General features: G+C 42.0%; 2 protein-coding genes across 2 annotated transcripts; both read right to left on the bottom strand.

The window, feature by feature from the left end:
* Nucleotides 1-526: 526 nt before the first annotated feature.
* On the bottom strand, nt 527-11,542 carry LOC310859827 (pyroglutamyl-peptidase 1-like). Its single transcript, XM_083766587.1, has 5 exons — nt 11,378-11,542; nt 9,251-9,303; nt 4,629-4,745; nt 4,151-4,386; nt 527-4,044 (listed from the first exon to the last, which is right to left on the bottom strand). The coding sequence occupies exons 1-5, from the start codon at nt 11,409-11,411 to the stop codon at nt 3,861-3,863; spliced, it is 624 nt and encodes a 207-aa protein (XP_083622713.1). The 5' UTR covers nt 11,412-11,542; the 3' UTR covers nt 527-3,860.
* A 1,125-nt stretch (nt 11,543-12,667) lies between these two features.
* Nucleotides 12,668-17,195, bottom strand: lsm4 (LSM4 homolog, U6 small nuclear RNA and mRNA degradation associated). The gene is made up of 5 exons (XM_083766613.1): nt 17,105-17,195; nt 16,469-16,510; nt 15,562-15,660; nt 14,580-14,772; nt 12,668-13,753 (listed from the first exon to the last, which is right to left on the bottom strand). Exons 1-5 carry the CDS (start codon nt 17,105-17,107, stop codon nt 13,593-13,595), a joined length of 498 nt encoding a protein of 165 aa, XP_083622739.1. The 5' UTR covers nt 17,108-17,195; the 3' UTR covers nt 12,668-13,592.
* Between the last annotated feature and the right edge of the window lie 271 nt (nt 17,196-17,466).

Raw genomic sequence — 17,466 nt, 5'->3', positions numbered from 1 at the left:
TGATGTAGAACAAGTCATCTTTGAGTCTCTTCCCGGACCCCACTTTGAGAACCAATAGGTTCTCAAAGTGGGGTCCGGGAAGAGACTCAAAGATGACTTTTGTTCTACATCAGTGGCTCCCAAACTTTCATATCAAGGACCCCCAAGTTGACACTAATTAGCCCGCGGACCCCCATTTGAAGAGATGCCAGGGACCCCCATAAGATTTTTACGGCTCTAGCAGATTCTCAACCCATTTAATTTCAAGGACCCCCATTTAATGGCATTTCTATCTCTGGGAGTCTGGAACCCACATTTTTTATTGTAAAATCAATGTTAATTTAACTGAGTGTACAAATGGAACCAAATGGACCCGTGGGGGTCCGTTTCGTTCCATGCGAAAAAATAAATGAATTTAATTTCATGGGGGGTGTAAAAAGTAAAATAAGTCATTTGTGTGAACTAGCTACTTTTAAGCTATGTTTTTCACACAAATGAAAATGTGGCAGGATTAGATAGCTGCCAGGGTAAAAATAATTAAATGCAATAAAAGAATTACTTAGTTTTATTTAGAATGTTACACACAAAGCCAATTCACTCTCGCCTTTCATAACCATGCTGTTAATTTTCAGAAGCAGGACAATATCTTTAAGAGAATATCCCCCGACTGAATAAAAAAAAATCCAAAAGCAATACAGTGTCATACAATTGAATACACATGGATAATCAGTATTTAAGAGGTAGCTACACTTGAGTGGACATGGGGGGCCATAAGTAAATTAATATATTCTCGCTGTCGGGAGGAAAACGTGTAAATCTACACTACAGTAAAACCTTTAAGGAAATGAAAGAGAAAAAAAAGAACCTGTGTCCAATGGAACCAATATATTATAACAAGCTCTTTACTTGTTCATAGTTTTCACTGGATAAACACTTCAAATGAGTAGTTTTACATCCCCCATTAAGCCTTGAATTCATAGAAGTTCAGAGAAGTTTGTGTCACATTCCTGAGCCAATCATTTGATGTCCGGCAGAGTTTCCGGTAGACACTCTGCCGGTCATCAAATGATTGGTTCAGGAATGCAACAAAACCAAAAATATCTCCGTGAATTCAATCAAGGCGTTCATTCATGGAGTTCCTAATTGACAGAAAATATTTTTTTGGATGAACATCCTTGTTTAACCCATTTTGGGCGGGAACCCCTTTTGGTGTTTTAAACATGTTATAATTTAGCTATTGAAAAATAGCAGATCTACAAGCTCATAGTGCGGAACCGAGCTTTTAGGTCTGCTATTTTTGAAAAATCGTGAAAATATTTATTTCAGAAAACAAGGTTGTTTTTAAAATTGAGGTCAAGCCAAAATGGGTTAAGTGAATATATTCAACATTTTTAAAAAGTTGCCAAAAAACACTTCATGCGACACTATCAAGCATGAAATAGGACATTTATGAAAAATCAAACAATGTGTAGGTTTCTCCCCGACAGCGCTGATATGTACAAACTATTGTATTATTCTATTTAAGGCCTTCTTACCACTTCATGAGCAACAGAAAGGCACCAACGGAAGAGAAAGTCATCTCCGATGTATTAAACTTCATACATCTTTCACTTTCAGGTGATTCATTCGAGACATTTTTAAGGGTCAGTCCACATCACAACCCTTTCACATACTTTGCTATAATAATAATCTGTTTTCACAATGCCATGCACAATGAGAATAATAGGTTTCCAAACCACCTTAACCCTGGCATCCCTATTTTGGTCGTATGTGTCGTACAATGAGGTATATTAGGGCCTAACTGGTTAAACCTACCCAATTATATCTATAATTCCTTAAGACAGTTTTAGAACATGAACCTTAGAACATAACCCACTAACAGAATAAATGACCTCTAGGACCAAGGAGGATCCACAGCGCAGTGCTTCAAAAACTATCGCAAAGCACTTGATCTTATTTTTCGACGAGCACAACACCGTAGTGCTACAGAGTATAAGTTAGGCTCATTACTGGAGGACAGAAACTGTAAATCAAGCTTGACATGACACATTGACTTGAATTGAATGTTCTTCAAAGTATAGTGTAACCTTCGCCTATACAGCAGTTAACAAAATAAGCAATTCTACGGTAAAACTCACTGAAGTCTTCGACTACCGTTGACACTAAAGCACACAGTGTTTAGGTTGCTAAGACTAACGAGTCATTATGTACATTGTGAAAATTAAAGAATTGATCCAATGAAAGACGCCACAACAATATGACTTTTAAACCTGAGAGGTCTGTCGTGTTCAGGAGAAGTCCAACCTCAGACAAACAAAGCACAATTCACCTGTAAAAACATAACAGTGAGGACAACACCATCACCTGTAAAAACATAACAGTGAGGACAAAGCCATCAATAAAAAGGAGCAAAGGACCTATGTAAGCGTGTCTGCCAGGCTACAGAAGTTAAAGTGACTGAAAATGAAAAGCATTTTACACAAACTCGACAAAAAGCCTTTTCCGTAATACAGGAAATTAAACGGAACAAAGTGCTACAGAAGTTAAAAATAAAATGGCCCAAATCGGACTAGACTGACAATCTGGGAGTCCAACTTTATCAAATCAAACTTTCAGATAAAATAAGCAGCTAGGTCTGATTGAATAAAGAGAACCGGATAAAGCTTTAAAGGGGAGCGAAATTTAGGTCTAAACAATTGACAAAAATCACATCGTATTGTTGCCAAAGTATTGCAGTTTTAATGTCGTCGACGTCCTAAATCAACAAGAGATCTGTATAATAAAATTGCACAGCCCAAGGCCAGATCTCAGCGGTGTAGATTTAGTCAAAAGGTTTGTCTGTCAGAAATGGGCCAGCAAGCTGGGGGTGGGGTATGAACAGGAACCAACCCGTTCCCCGATTAAATAACCTTCGTATAAGCAGGCAAAATGACAACTTCTTATAAAGAAAAATGATTAAAAAAAAAGAAAAAACAGTTCAGCTTCAAATTTGGAAAACTCACTGGATGGAAAACTGAAGTTGAGGGAAATCAAATGAATGAGGAGCTAAGCCAATCACAATGAGCCACTAACATTTCTACATGGATACACAATAAGGTAAAACAGTCTTACAGCACAACACGTTTGAACACAGACATCCCGACGTGTCAACTGTACCTCCGGTCACACAATGAAACGGGAAGTAAACATGAACAGCACTGACTCAAATAATGTGAAGCACATTCAACAGTTGCCCCAAAGGTAACTTCTATAACAAATTCACTATCCCTAACCCTATAAGGTGCATTAATAGGAGTCACATTTGGGGGGAGCAGATTGCATACAGTACAGTAGTTACAGTACCACCACATTTCTGATCTATGTGCTAGACATGTGTGAACTATGACAGTAGCACTCTTGCCATCTAGCTTTTCCCGTATTTCTAGTTTGTAGTTCACACATTTTCAGGTTCCTTTGGAGGTGGAACAAAATCGTCACATAAAACCTGACGCACCACAACTGCTGTCAGTGCTGTCACTGCCGTGTCATTGCATGTTTTCACTACAGGGAGTAGGGAGATAAAAACCAGAACTGACCCGAGTACAGCACTATGGTAGAATTAACTATTTGGACCCAAAGTGAAACAAGAAGATTCTAAACGGGGGTCCCTGGTTTTGGGGGGAAAAAAACTAAACCAAAAGGCTTGAAAGAGAATCACTGCTGTACCCCAGCAGAATATAATAATAATCATAATAAAATGTTTGGCTACTTGTGGTTAAGTGCAATTTCTTTCTCGTGTCAGGGGTTCAATAGGCTGCATCGGTGTATAAGGCCCGATTTATACGTAGTCATACGACACCGTCGCACCAAGTATAAATTCAGCAAAAAGAGGTCACTTTAGCTTAGCGGCAGTGCATCTTCTCCTCGGCCCGGTCCGGAAGATCCAACATCTCCTGGACGATGGCCTGCAGGGCTCTGCCCAGGTCCTCCGCGCTGTACGGCTTCCCAACGGGAGGCACGTGGACAAAGGCGGAGCGACCGTGGCTCAGGTACAGAGAGGTGTAGTAGGTGAAGTCACACAGGTATCTGGAGGAGATCGGACACAACGCATAAGAAACGGCATTCAAAGAGATGCCAAAACCAGAGCGTGTAGGCATGCAATGGTCCACGAGCTGCTTTACAAACACCTCACCTTCCAGCGTCTTTGGAGACGGACACGGCCACGCCCAGGCCGCTGGAGGCGGAGACTCTCTCGCACACCAACTCCATGTCAATGACGGAGTCTATGCAGTCTGGGCCTCCCACAATGCAACACTGCGAGTCCGGACAGAAGCGGCTGTTGTCCAGGCCCTTGTAGCCGTGGTTACGGCCGCACTTCTCCAGCGTGACGGTGGTCGCCATGCCCGACACGCCCACGTGAACTACCAACTGGTTGTACACACACACAAACACACACACACGACTTTGAGAATCACTGATTGCTTTTCAAACGTTTTAATTTCAACCCCAGTTGAAACTGGACCCCCAGTTTGTTATGCATTAGGTCATGGACCCCTTATAAAATGCTGTCCCTGCATGCCTGTAACAGTCACAATTATGCAATTATTTAGCTGGGGACCCCTGGAGCCTTCTCAATGAACCCTCACCACCACTCTACAGTACGTACGTACCTGCGGGTGATATCGTTTCCATAGCGATGGAAGCAAACTCTGTACGGCCTGATACTCAACAGGCACTTCATACACGTGTAGGTCCACCTCATGACCCAGACCCAGCTTCTTCAGTTCCTACAAGACAAGAAGATACATGGATATTAATTATGCTGCTTATGGATGCAAGCCCACATGTTAACATGACGCGTTGATGAATGCTTTTCTGCAGCCCTTGACATAGAGAACATCCTGTCGGGCTGCATCACCACCAGGAAAACCCTACAGAGTAATTGCCCGGCACATTGTCTGAGGAAATTATACACACAAGAAAGTGGCGTGTGTAGTAAAGGTAAACGAGACACTCACCAGCCCAGACACTATCCCTTCACACGGCGTATATCTCGTTTGTGTCCGAGCATAGGCATGGTAACGACCCGCCTGCTTCTGATTGGCCTACCGACACTGCCCGTCTTGACCAGGTCTGGACTGTCCTCCGAGATGTGAGGTTACTGAGTCCGTGGTGAGAAATAATACAAGAGAATGACAGCTTGGCACGCACGACAGAATGCAGCCTTGTAACTAACTTTTTTGTAGAAGAGGCAAACTAATATTGTTTGCTTTGATTGAATAATTGATTGAACACGTACGGTGTGCTATATGATTCGTTTTGGGTGTGTTCTAAATAAAGTGTTAGTGTTGATTATCGTGTATTATCTAATTTTCTAATTATAGTAAACTAATACTATTATACTAAAAAGGATACAGAAATTACAGATGAAGGAAAAGGAGACCTTTTTACAGTACAACAATGTTTCAAGTTTTCACTGTATACAAATAAATTACACAATAATTAACACAAATACTTTATTTAGCATTAGATCACACATGTTCAATCAATTATTCCATCAAAGCAAACGGCATAAACAATATTAGTTTACCTCTTCTACAAAAAATTAAAGTTACAGTTCTCTTGTATCATACCGTAGGCTACTATTATTAATTTATTTCCCACCACGGAGTAGTGGGAAAAGACTATCCAGCATAGCTATATCCACCTCAGAGGACAGTCAAGATGGGCAGTGTCGGTAGGCCAATCAGAGGCAGGCGGGGCGTTACCATGCCTATGCTCGGACACAGACGAGATATAGGCCTTCACACGGCTACCATTACTGTGGGCATCACCAGGCAAGCTCTACCGTGATATCTAAAGCCGTTTCCACCTGGCTACCAGATCAGACTGTTGAACAAATGCTGAGCACCGTCCTTCACCAGGCTGTCCTGACAACACTGTGTGTGTATAAGACAGGAAAGGTACCATGTTTACCCAGGGTAACTGGACTAAGCTCAATAACTTGTTTACAGCCAGGCCCTGCTCATAGAACATTTCATGGTAGGGGGTTCAATGCCTTGTCCAAGGGCACTTCAGCGGTGGTAATTTTAACGTGCCGGTCCGGGGATACGAACTAGCGACCTTCCGATATCAAGACCACTCCGCAAACCGTTCGGCCACCAGCGGTGGCAGGGGTGCAGGGGTGCTCTGTTGCTGCTGCACTGTCTGGAACCGTGACTGTCTGATGTATGTTGCTAAATTATGTCACACTGGTACTATACGCACAATGTTCTATATATATCTGTTGCAATTCTATGAATGCACCTTGTTAGCCTGAAAACCAGACAAATCTGCCAGTGTGGGGGGCAAAAGAATGCATCTAGTGATATTAGTCTGGTCATGCCAGGCTAGAACCTTGTGTACATAATCCGTTACTCATATGTGCCGCTTCATTTCAGAATAGTTTTAACTCTTAAGCAAAACGGATCACTTACACCCACTATAACTTATCCATTTGTAAATGTGAGTGTACAAATGTAACCACATGGATTTGGTTTCCATATTAAGTGTGTGAGCACAACAAAGACAAGACGCGACCATCATGGTGTGTCTGTCACACACACACACGCACACACACACACACACACACACACACACACACACACACACACACACACACACACACACACACACACACACCCCCCCCCCCCCCCCCCAACTGGCTACAGCCCTGCATATATTGAAGAGAGGGGTGTTTTTGACCACGTCAGTGACCCCGGTCACAAAGGGGCCTTTTGTTTGCTTTTAATATCCTTCTCCGGGCCGTCTAGACGGCATTAACAACCATTCTCCTCATCTGCTGTCCTGTGTGGGGCTTCAGCAACGCTCTGGACCTGCTCCACACACACACACAAATCCTCAGTGCTAACATAACCCTGGGAGGGTACAAATGAAGCCAAATGGACCATTAAAAAGGTGCTGTACTGTAGGTGAAATCTTTTGGTTAAAACAAAAGGTTTATTGTTTATCTGTATTCTGTATATACTGTAGAGTGTAAAGTACATTGTCAGGTGGCATACCAATTTCATCCATTCAGGGGAGAGAAGCTCATCATCGGCATCATGAACAATAGTTTACAAATGGATGGAAAAGGAACCCAGTGGGTTGATGTACCAGCCCTTACAGTACCATATATCTGAGCCCACAGAATCATTCAAATATGACAGAGTTACGCATAGCCCGATTGAAAAACATGATTATTCATAAATCTAACCTACGCTGCTGGTTTATAGAAAGACAAATCTAAAATCCTCAAAATAAGTTCAGAAACTTCAGTTCAGTCGATTATTTATCCCCTTCAATAACATGTTCTAACATGTACTTTGTCGTTATTGTTGATTCATTTGCCTTTACAAGGACGTGTAACATGTAAGGATCATGCAATTGTGGAATTCAGCAACACGGATAAATGATTTGCCACCAAAATGTTCCAAAATAAATACCAATAAGCTTCTATTGGTGATCGCTCTTGTTTTGTGAAACCTGCCAGCAAACACTGTCTTGAATAGGGGTGTCAAAAAAATCGATTCGAATTAGAATCGCGATTCCTGTTATGAACGATTCAAAATCGATTCATAATTTCCAAAAATCGATTTTCTTTTTTTTTTTGTTACATTTACAGGAGTTTTCACTACATGGTGTTTGTGATATGAAATGTAACCTTACCCTAATCACAGTAAACATCATGTCTTCAATAATTTTCAAGTACAGTCACTTCAGTTGGCTGGAGTAGATTGTGATGAAATCCTATGTATTGAATCGATAATCATTTTGAATAGAGAATTGTTTTGAATCTGGAAAAAAAAAGGTTTAGTATTTTGTTTTAATCGTTTTTGGATTGAGAATCGAGTTTGAATCGAAAAATCAGATTTTGAATCGAATCGTGACACCAAGAATCGGAATCGAATCGTGGGACACCCAAAGATTCACAGCTCTAGTCTGGAAGGTGTGTGACTAGCACCCGAGGATGGGTCCTGCAACATTGTTGAGTTTGTGTGCGCTCCAAGCAGCAACACTGTCCCCATAGAAAGATGCTGTCCCTTCAGCAGGGGTTCTCGCTAGCCTGGCACAGCCAGACTTCATCTGCCTGCACTAGTGCACTGCATATTGCCCTATTAGTATCGCAACGCCAGGCTAGATTCTCACCATGCTGGCTTGTAGTGGACATTTTTGTAAAACATTAAATCGTCGCCACGACAATACAAAACATACATAATGACCCGGACAATAACATTACCAGAAACACAAAAAGAGCTAGCCCTGAATGACCAGCATAACAGATCTGTAACATAGGTTCCATTTGTACACTTTCAGAGTTATGGGGGTCCTTGCAAACACATAATTTGGGGACCACTAGTACTAATGTGCCATAGTGTCATAGTAAGCCAGTGGCATACATATATGGAGACTTTACATTCAGTAGTTGTGTCTTATGATGGAAATTAGAACACTAAAATTGTGTAAAATGTGAAGGAAATCAAACATTTGCCTACAGACAAGGTCTTTGCCACAAAAACATTTCTTGTCCATGTACGGACATATTGATGACCCCTGCCCTTCAAGATAAGACCTGTGCAATAGGGTCACGTGGAGAAGCTGATGTTCCATCGCAAGTCTCAGCATTATTTGGTGTCAGCCCTGGTACCATTTCCAAACTTTAGCACCAAGTTCCGTGAGAGACTGGTGAAGTAAAAGACAGACCACTAAGCGCTACGTGGCCGTCCCTGTGGCCGTCCCCGTTCCTCGCCCCTGTTCCTCACCCTTGCTTCGCTGCAAGATTTTGCAAAACGGTAGTCAAACTCAAAGTCACAAATCTCTGTCAAAGTTGCAGGACCCATGTTCAGGTGCCAGTCACATACCTGGCAGGTCGATCAAAATGAGAGCGAATACCAACAGAATGATTACCCTAAAGGCTCATACATAGTCCGGGTTTTCGGTGGTTAGGTGACCACCGAACTACAACAAGACGTCACTGAGCTGCGGTGAAGAGCAAACCACCGCCACCGCCCCAGCCCTTCTCTCTGTTTTTACTCACCACCGCTCAACGTTATTTCAGCTCCGGTGGTCAGCTCACCACAGGAGCGGTGGTCACCTCGCCACCGAAAAACCAGACTATGAATAGGCCTTAACCCTCCGATTAGGAGGATTTTTCAATGCAAGTTCTATTTTCATAGCAACCATAAGAAACTAACCTGATGACAAAACTACTCACCTAGTGATTGCACATAATATCATTAAGTACAGTACATACCTGCACTGCCACCCAGCTAGCATTGATGCTGTGCTCTCCAAAAGGCCCAAAACCTGGGTTTAAAAAGAAAAAGATAACAGAGTTAGAGCGAGGATTACATAGCATCCCCCCCAGAGGAAATGTGCTGTTACAGATACAAAACTAAATGATCCAGTTTGTTGCATGAATCAATGCAAAACTCAAACATACCCAGAATGAAACTCATTGTACCGAAAGGTGGTTCAGCCAATTAACCACTTAAGCTGTTGTCATACATTGGAGTCACACGGTAGAAATAGTCCATCTACAAGGGCTGGACAATTAACCGAAAATATATCAAAACCCATAATATTAACCAATCATCGACTTCCGTTTTTCTTTTTTTGAGTGGTGCAGCCGCTCCAATGCAGCTTTGTGTGTATGTCTGTCTGTCTGTCCATTTGAGCACGGAATTGTACATTGTGTCCAGGTCCAGGGACCCCCAGGGGTCCTTGCCGTGTCCCCAACAAAATGACTAGATCAGATCAGATCATAGGTTTGTCCGTCTTCCCCGTTATCACCTCTGCACCTACTGTGCCGTATGGATGGACGGTTTTAGAATTCTGTACGAAATCAAATCTACAATAACAAAAACATCTTCTCTTATGAAGGTCCCTGGCACAAAATTTGAGAAACACTGCCCTGCCATTGTCATGTAGCAATGCTAGTCTGTTGATATCCCAAAAAAGCATTTAGTTATAGGTGACGTCAGTTAAAATGCACCTCTGTGAGCATGTGCCGTACTCACAAAGCAAGATGACAGCGTGGAAGTGTCACATGCTATGTTCTGAAGCTTATTAACCACTTGAGCCTAGTGTCCCTGTTATGTTCTGCAGAACATTTTTGGCGGAAATAGCCCATCTACAAGCACGCAACACAAACTGCATTGTGAGCTTGTAGATCGGCTATTAAGAGATTTGGTGTAGAGCGGAAAATGTACAGGGCCAACCATTGGCAACTAACAGTAGTACTAGTTACTAATTCAGAGTGCAATCAAACACAAATGTAGATAGTGATGCAAATTAATCGACGAAATTATTCATCGATAGTTGATTCACTTTATCGATCGACCATTGATTAATTAACCCATTAAAACCGGGAAAGCATCATCTGTGTCGTTTTATATTTTAGCGTTGGCTATTAAAAAACAGCAGACATGCAAAGCTCACAGCGCTGTGACTTTGTACATTTGCTACCTTTTAGAAATCTTAAAAGTGTGGAAACTCCTGATTTAGAAGGTCTTTAATGGGTTTGAAGAGTTAAAAGTATACCTTCTTGGACAATATAATATCCCCCATCACACAGCCTTCTCCTGGTGTGTGTGTGTGTGTGTGTGTGTGTGTGTGTGTGTGTGTGTGTGTGTGTGTGTGTGGAGGGGGGGTCCCATGGGGGTCGGGGATCAGTCTGTCTGATGGGGGGTGCATGGGGGCGACAGCTGGCAGCTAGTCGTTCCATTGTGAAGCTGCTGTTCCCATGCCATCTACACATCTTTAATCAGCCCTTTAACTGTGCACTTCAAGCCTTTGTGTCTGACTAGGCTGGGAGACAAACAACAAGACTGCTATTTTATTTAACGTTAACGGTAAAATAATAATAATAATAATAATAAATATATATATATTATTTTGATGACATAAGAAATGTTGTGAGTTTTTTCGATAAATTGAAATGTCCCCTTTTTGGTCTGATAAAGTCAAGAACAAAGTGCACTCTTTGGGGGGAAAACACTAAAATGTCTGCATGTTAACAGTACGCCTAAACCATTATGGCACGTTTAACTGGTAATTGTGGTGAACACTTCAATGCATTGACATATTTTAACCGTGTGTCACTCAGTCATTACAAATACTAACATTAAAACAGTATACTATAAGCAAAGTAGAAGCAAACTAAGTAACAACCCGTTCACTATAGCTGTCATTGACTGGTTGACTCTGTTACATGATTTGACATAGATAGGACTAACATCCTTCATAATTCCTGGTATAGATTTTACATAACCTCAATCTATTTTACATAACTTTGGTTACATTTTACATAACTTTTTCGACACGCGTCTAACAGGCCGACATTATTGAAAGAGGAAAACCCCCAGCGAGTGTTACTAACCTGTCACAAGCACCGTTGTTTTGCTGTTATCCATGTTATTCGTGTTGTGGGGAACAAAGAACCTTTTTTCTTTTTGCAGGGTGGGGAACCTGGGAAGTGGAGCATTCTATTCTACCAGAACCATAGAACCTAAACAACAAGCAGCAGCCCGTCCGCTCTGCTCTGCTGCTCTAGTCTGGGCCAACAACACACACACACACACAGAGCTGCAGCTGATTGCGACACCGGCTCATGCGTCATCATGTCCCATAGTCTGGAGGGTCCGCGGCACTGCGATTGGCTACTTTACGTTGTCAGGCAATCCTTGGAAGAAAATAAATACTCACATTTTTTTGTTTTACTTTGAAAGTATCAATACTGCATTTATTGTAGACCTGCTAGACCATCTTTAGGCTAAGACATAATCTGTTGGTTACAACTGCAAAAGTGATACCTAAAATGTAGGTGCACTGTCTGTCTGGCTGGACTTGCGTAATTTTATAATATTAAACTGTAAACAGCAATTAATAGAAACCAGTCCTTTGACCTTCAAAATAGTTAGGAAACTAAAAACAAACATTATCAGTGTTTCATGTCAGCAAGACAACAGTTAAGGTGGGTGACAATGTTATCACAAGACAAGAAAAGAGCATAATGTTCAAGGTTTCTTCGACTAGTCTATGCATGAACCTCATGAACCAGTAACGTGACACCGCAAAGGCCCTACAAACAAGGCTCCAGACATCCCAAAACAAACTTGTCAGGCTGCTGCTTGGCCTTACAATGGACCTGCAGTCTACACTATATGCTACACCACAAAGACAGTACACCCATGTACCTGTCAAACTTCCCAAATGTCAACGCCATCCACAATCACAACACCAGAGGGAGCTCCACTAATCACGTTCCAACACAGATTTGGCTCAAACAAGGGGGTACATTTGTTTTGCTCTTATGCCACAGAAATGTGGAATGCCCTTATTGCCCTACCACAGTTGCAGAGGAATGTGACTCCTTACTCTCCTTCAAAACCTTTCAAAGAGCACTACGGGTGGTCTCAAAACTGGCCTCAGGAAAGTCAGTCCCCTTTACTGTACATTTTTAACCGATGTTGCCATTTTTGCACAGTACGGTATATTTGTAATAGGTCATTAAGTGTTCTGATGAATTGTATATGAAGGACCCCAATGGAAGCCATAGGTTTTCTTGGATTTTACTGGTAAATCCTCTAGACATTATATTGAACTGTACTTTCCTGTGCTTTCTTTCTTCAAACTGTTAATAACGTATACAATCAATCAAAACAACCACTTTAACAAAAGCCATTTTATTCTTATGTTCTCTTGTAAATAACGTAAAACATGTCTTGTTACAAAATTAAAACAAAACCAACCAACCACATGGTTCATCCATTTCAGACAAGAGAACAAGGACATTTGTTGGAATTCAAAAGGTTGTGTCTTTGTATAAACCCTTTAACTAAAGTACTCACATTTACAGTACTTAAAACGAATCCAACGTGATGGGGGTTTAATTAACCTGCCATCATATTCATATGAATCAAACCAAATTACTATACAGAAATATTCATGCATGAGTTGGGGCAGAGTAGCCCAATGAAAACGTAAAACTAATCAGAAAGCAACCAGCCTTATGGACAGAAAATGTTAAAAAAAACAAAAAGAAACATCTTTACACAGACAACTTAAATTACAGCTTTCAAACTGAATTAAAAAAAAAATAGCATGATTACAAGGGTCACAGGGTTTATGGAATCACACTTCGATGCCGTCTTCGGGCAGAAACCTTGTATCTACAATATTTTCGGAAATGAATGCCCTACTTCGTCGAACAAAGGGTCAAAAATAGCCTTTCTGTGACCTTGTCTGTAGATCTGCCATTTGAGCTACTTTTGAAAACTTTTGAAAGTGAAATTAGTAACGAGAGCTCGAAACTAAACACCTACGTTGGCTCCATCTGACACACTTTTTCTTTTACCTGAAAAGTAAACATTTTGAACATTGCAAGGTTTCCACCCGACAGTGACGACATATGATCCTCCCTTCACTCTGCATGCACTCAGTCACTCATCCACTTACTCATTTTCTCTCTCCCCTGATCCATCTATCTCCCTCTCTCTCTCTCTAGTGCTGGTTCATCATGCCCTGGGGAACCCCAGAGCAAAGATGAGCCAGTACCAAGGCTCCGACCCAAACCCAAACTCTCTCTGGCTGTCTCAGTGCTGGTTCTTCATCCCCGGGGGTTTCCCAGATTTCTTGTCCTGCTGCTGCTGTTGCTGCTGTTGTTGTTGTTGTTGTCCTGATCCTCCTCCTCCTCCTCCTCCTCCTCTTCCCCCAGGCCCGGTAGACATGCCTCTCCCACGACCCCCGAACAGACCTACACCAAAACAGAGAAGCACATTAAATACAGCTCAACATGCCTCCATCACAACTGCCAAACACACCTACACCAACAAGAGACGAACACACCTACATCAGCACAGGAAAACACATACAATACAGTTTTAAAGAAGTAATTCAACCAAATTACAAACCCCATGAAGCCTTGATTTTATGGAGATTTTTTGTTGTTTTGTTGCATTCCTATTTCCTAAGCCGCCGGTCACTAAGGCTTCCTGAGGTGTGTAAATGATGTCACTTGTTGGGTGAACTACTCCTTTGAGGACATGTTCACGCTGTCTGCCTGTTTTAGGCACATTCAACTGTCATCCCAACTTTGGCCATGACATTAAAGGCACACATTTTCAAAAATCCATTTCACAAAAACAAAATAGCAGATCTCGAAAATCACATGTCACGGTCCAACACTGTGAGCATGAATATAATAATCTATTATTATACAAAGTATAAGATTTCTCATAGATTTTAATGTGATACAATGTTTTGAACATAGTATTTTGAACAAGTGTGAACATACCCTGACTCAAATTTGAATAACTTTTCTGACCAGTAAATTATTTTTAAGAACCACTTTCAACCTGGCATACCTTATTTTGAGCAGTGTACAAATGGAACCTGAACGGGTCCATTTGTAACGGCCTCAAGGAACCCAGAGGGTGCCTGGGCCTCACTTTTGAGAACCATTACTAAATCTAAAATATAGGAATCGTTAAAGGGAAACTATTAAGAGGGAATCTCTAAGGATTTTTTTTTGGATCCCAACCCTAGTCCAAGCCCCCCAGAATGCATCCGATTGGTCTTACCTCTGCCGGCTCCGCCCCCTCGCCCCTTGCCCTGCGGTCCTCCCTTATTCTGCTGCATGGACCCTCCTCTGCCACGCCCCTTGGAGACCACCTCCTCTTTGACCATGTCGATGATCTCGTCGGGGATTCGCAGGTACTTGATGGTGCTGCCTCGGATGTAGCACTCTGGCATCCTCCAGAACTTATCACCGTCCTAAACAACACACAGAGACTGTTTCCACACCTAAGCGCAAAACGGCCCACAGCTGGTGGATAGAAATTAAGCTCCACCTCCGCGGACGACTGACGCGGAGGAGAGTCGTCCGCGGAAGTGGAGCTTATTTCTTTTCCATCCACCAGCTGTCTAAAAACCCGGAAAAAGAAGCTGCGCACAGCCGAGAACGTGCACGGCTCTTTAGATAGTGTGGCAGCACCTAGAGTGCAGTCAGAGCACCTGTGGTGGTCAACCCAAACTACGATTTACTTTGGCCTGCCCTATTCTATACATCACAACACATGATCTGGTATGTTGAAAAAAGGTAGAAAGATTGTATTATAAAAAGGTATTTTTGAGGGGCGCTAGCCCCTCCTATAATCAGCTATAGTGTAGATTCTTGTCCTAACAAACATTAAATGCCATTGACAATGAATGGAGAATTTATTCAGAGTCAGACCATTGATTCGCAACAATACCGCATGAATTGCCCCGTTGCAGGTCTGCACCGCAAGTGATTCAACCTGTCCCATTGCAAAACAAAAGTGGCAAGGAATTTCTGATCACAAGCACGTTGCTCACACTAATCTGCCATTACTGTCTCACTCTGTGTCACTTTATTTTCACATCACCTTTTTCACTTTTGTATATTGTGAGGAGAAAGGAGAGGTTTACTCTAGAGATGCAGATTACGTCTCTATCTAGTATCGAGTCCATATTGTGAGGTGAAAGGAGGTGTAGGCGACTTCTCTATCTAGTTCATATTGAGAGGTGAAAGGAGATGTTTACTCTGGAGGTGCAGATGACTTCTCTGAGGTTGATGTTCATCCAGTTATCACAGCTGACCAGGTGACCGTTGTACGTCTCTCCATTCTTCAACTCCACCAGCTGGACGCACACACAGACACACACACACACACACACACACAAGTAAATACATTAATTAACTTTTAATCACCCCCGCCGGGTCATACCAAAGACTGAACTGTTAATAAATACTTCAATCAATCAAATGCTAAAGAAGGCTCTTGCCCTAGCTATGGGCTAAAATGGTTAAAAATAGTTCATATCAGAGCCGAAGAGTTTGATCAATCCTCAATTTGAGTACTTGGTGGCCGCACCCAACACTTTTAACACCTCTGGACAGCCGGCGGAGAGGTTCACATTTTCGGAATCCGAATGTGTAAATAGTATGCTCTGTGACAGTGGGTCAATAATTCCCAGAAAATCCGTAATGTAAAAATAAAATGTCCATGAAAATCTTCATGGGGGCCTAAAGGGGCCCTGGGAGTCTTCATGGGGGCTGCAGCCCCGTGGCCCCCACAGACTCTACGTGGTTGGTTCATATTCATAGAATTACATAACATGTCTACGGTGGACTTTTATGAAAGAAATGCTTTGCAGATTGAAAAATGATAATTCAAGAAGCTTATTGTTATTGCCCTACAGCTGAAATGTTGGTGAGTTTTATGTTGTTTAATACAAGCAGATCGGAAATTCTATTACGATCAATGGGCTGAATGTAGCCTAAGATTTAGACTCTCGTAGTCGTACCTCTACGAGTCTAATTCTTAGGCTAGGCTGAATGGAGGGTATTGAAACTCTAGATTAATTCCAGGACCATTATATAAAAAAATGCAAATTGCGGCTACTTTGAAGATGAAAGATTGATTTGAGAGTTCTGTGTTCTACTCACCATGGGGTGGTTCTGAGCAGTCTTCAGCAAAGACAGGGGAAGCTGGTGGAACAATGAAACACATTACAGCCAGGACCACAATGGAAACATGCCTTTTTGGGTTATCCAATGTAAACATACCTCTGTACAATCTGCAAACTGTTAATTAAGTATCCCATCATCATCATGTCTTGATCATGATCATCAATAATGATCAATCCAAATTGATTCCACGCACGCTTCTGTTCTCTGACTGACCAACAACACAGCTAACAGAAGCTAAAGCTAATGATTGATGAGCGAACTACCAGTAAACAATGTCATATGTTTTGTAAATAGCATTTGTTTTAACGCATTATTATTATGTTTGGAGCTGCAGTCTACAAACATGTACAGCTACGGAGAGTTATCCACTTGAGACCTACGTACATACTTCGTAGGACGAAAATAGTCGATCTACAAGCTCACAACGCGTCGCGCTGCGGAGCGTTGTGAGCTTGTAGATCGGCTATTTTCGTTAGTATTAGCATTAGCATGCAAGTAGCGCAGCCTGTTTGAGAGCTGCCTATAATACAGAGAAACACAGCTAGGTGACTTAATGATAAACCATTTTTCCTGTAATTATAAACGTGTCTCTAAATCATTAAAAAAACATACCATTATGATATTTGTTGATTTGTTTCCTATCCGAGATACTTGTGTGAGATCAGAATGTCCACGCTGTGACAACCTAAACTTCCTTGCGCTGTGCGTGCGTGTCTGGGCCAATCAGCTTCCACAGCGCTGATGACGTTCACATGCTGACCAATCACGAATCGCGGTGCCGGACCTCTTCTGTTCATAGAGCTATGGAGGTTGGTTGGCGTCCATTTGCGTTGCATAAGGGCGCCCTCTACTGGATCGTAACAGGTAACAGCCACACACAGTTAGTGCTGTTTTCTTTATATGAATTTAATACAGATTTTTCTGTATGTCTCTAATAAACCAACGTTACTCACCTTTTCTATATCTTTAATATG

Source organism: Protomyctophum parallelum (genome assembly GCF_964188405.1).
Source record: "Protomyctophum parallelum genome assembly, chromosome: 6".
Lineage (NCBI taxonomy): Eukaryota > Metazoa > Chordata > Actinopteri > Myctophiformes > Myctophidae > Protomyctophum > Protomyctophum parallelum.
This window is presented reverse-complemented; position numbering and strand designations above follow the sequence as displayed.

Coding starts and splice junctions, on each gene's coding strand:
- LOC310859827 (XM_083766587.1), bottom strand. CDS start 11,411: ATGGATAACAGCAAAACAACGGTGCTTGTGACAG. Junction 4,746..9,250: donor CTAGCTGGGTGGCAGTGCAG/GTATGTACTGTA, acceptor CTTGTCTTGTAG/GAACTGAAGAAGCTGGGTCT. Junction 4,045..4,150: donor GTCTCCAAAGACGCTGGAAG/GTGAGGTGTTTG, acceptor GATCTCCTCCAG/ATACCTGTGTGACTTCACCT.
- lsm4 (XM_083766613.1), bottom strand. Junction 15,661..16,468: donor CTGCTCAGAACCACCCCATG/GTGAGTAGAACA, acceptor GTGTGCGTCCAG/CTGGTGGAGTTGAAGAATGG. Junction 13,754..14,579: donor AGGGGGCGGAGCCGGCAGAG/GTAAGACCAATC, acceptor GTTTTGGTGTAG/GTCTGTTCGGGGGTCGTGGG.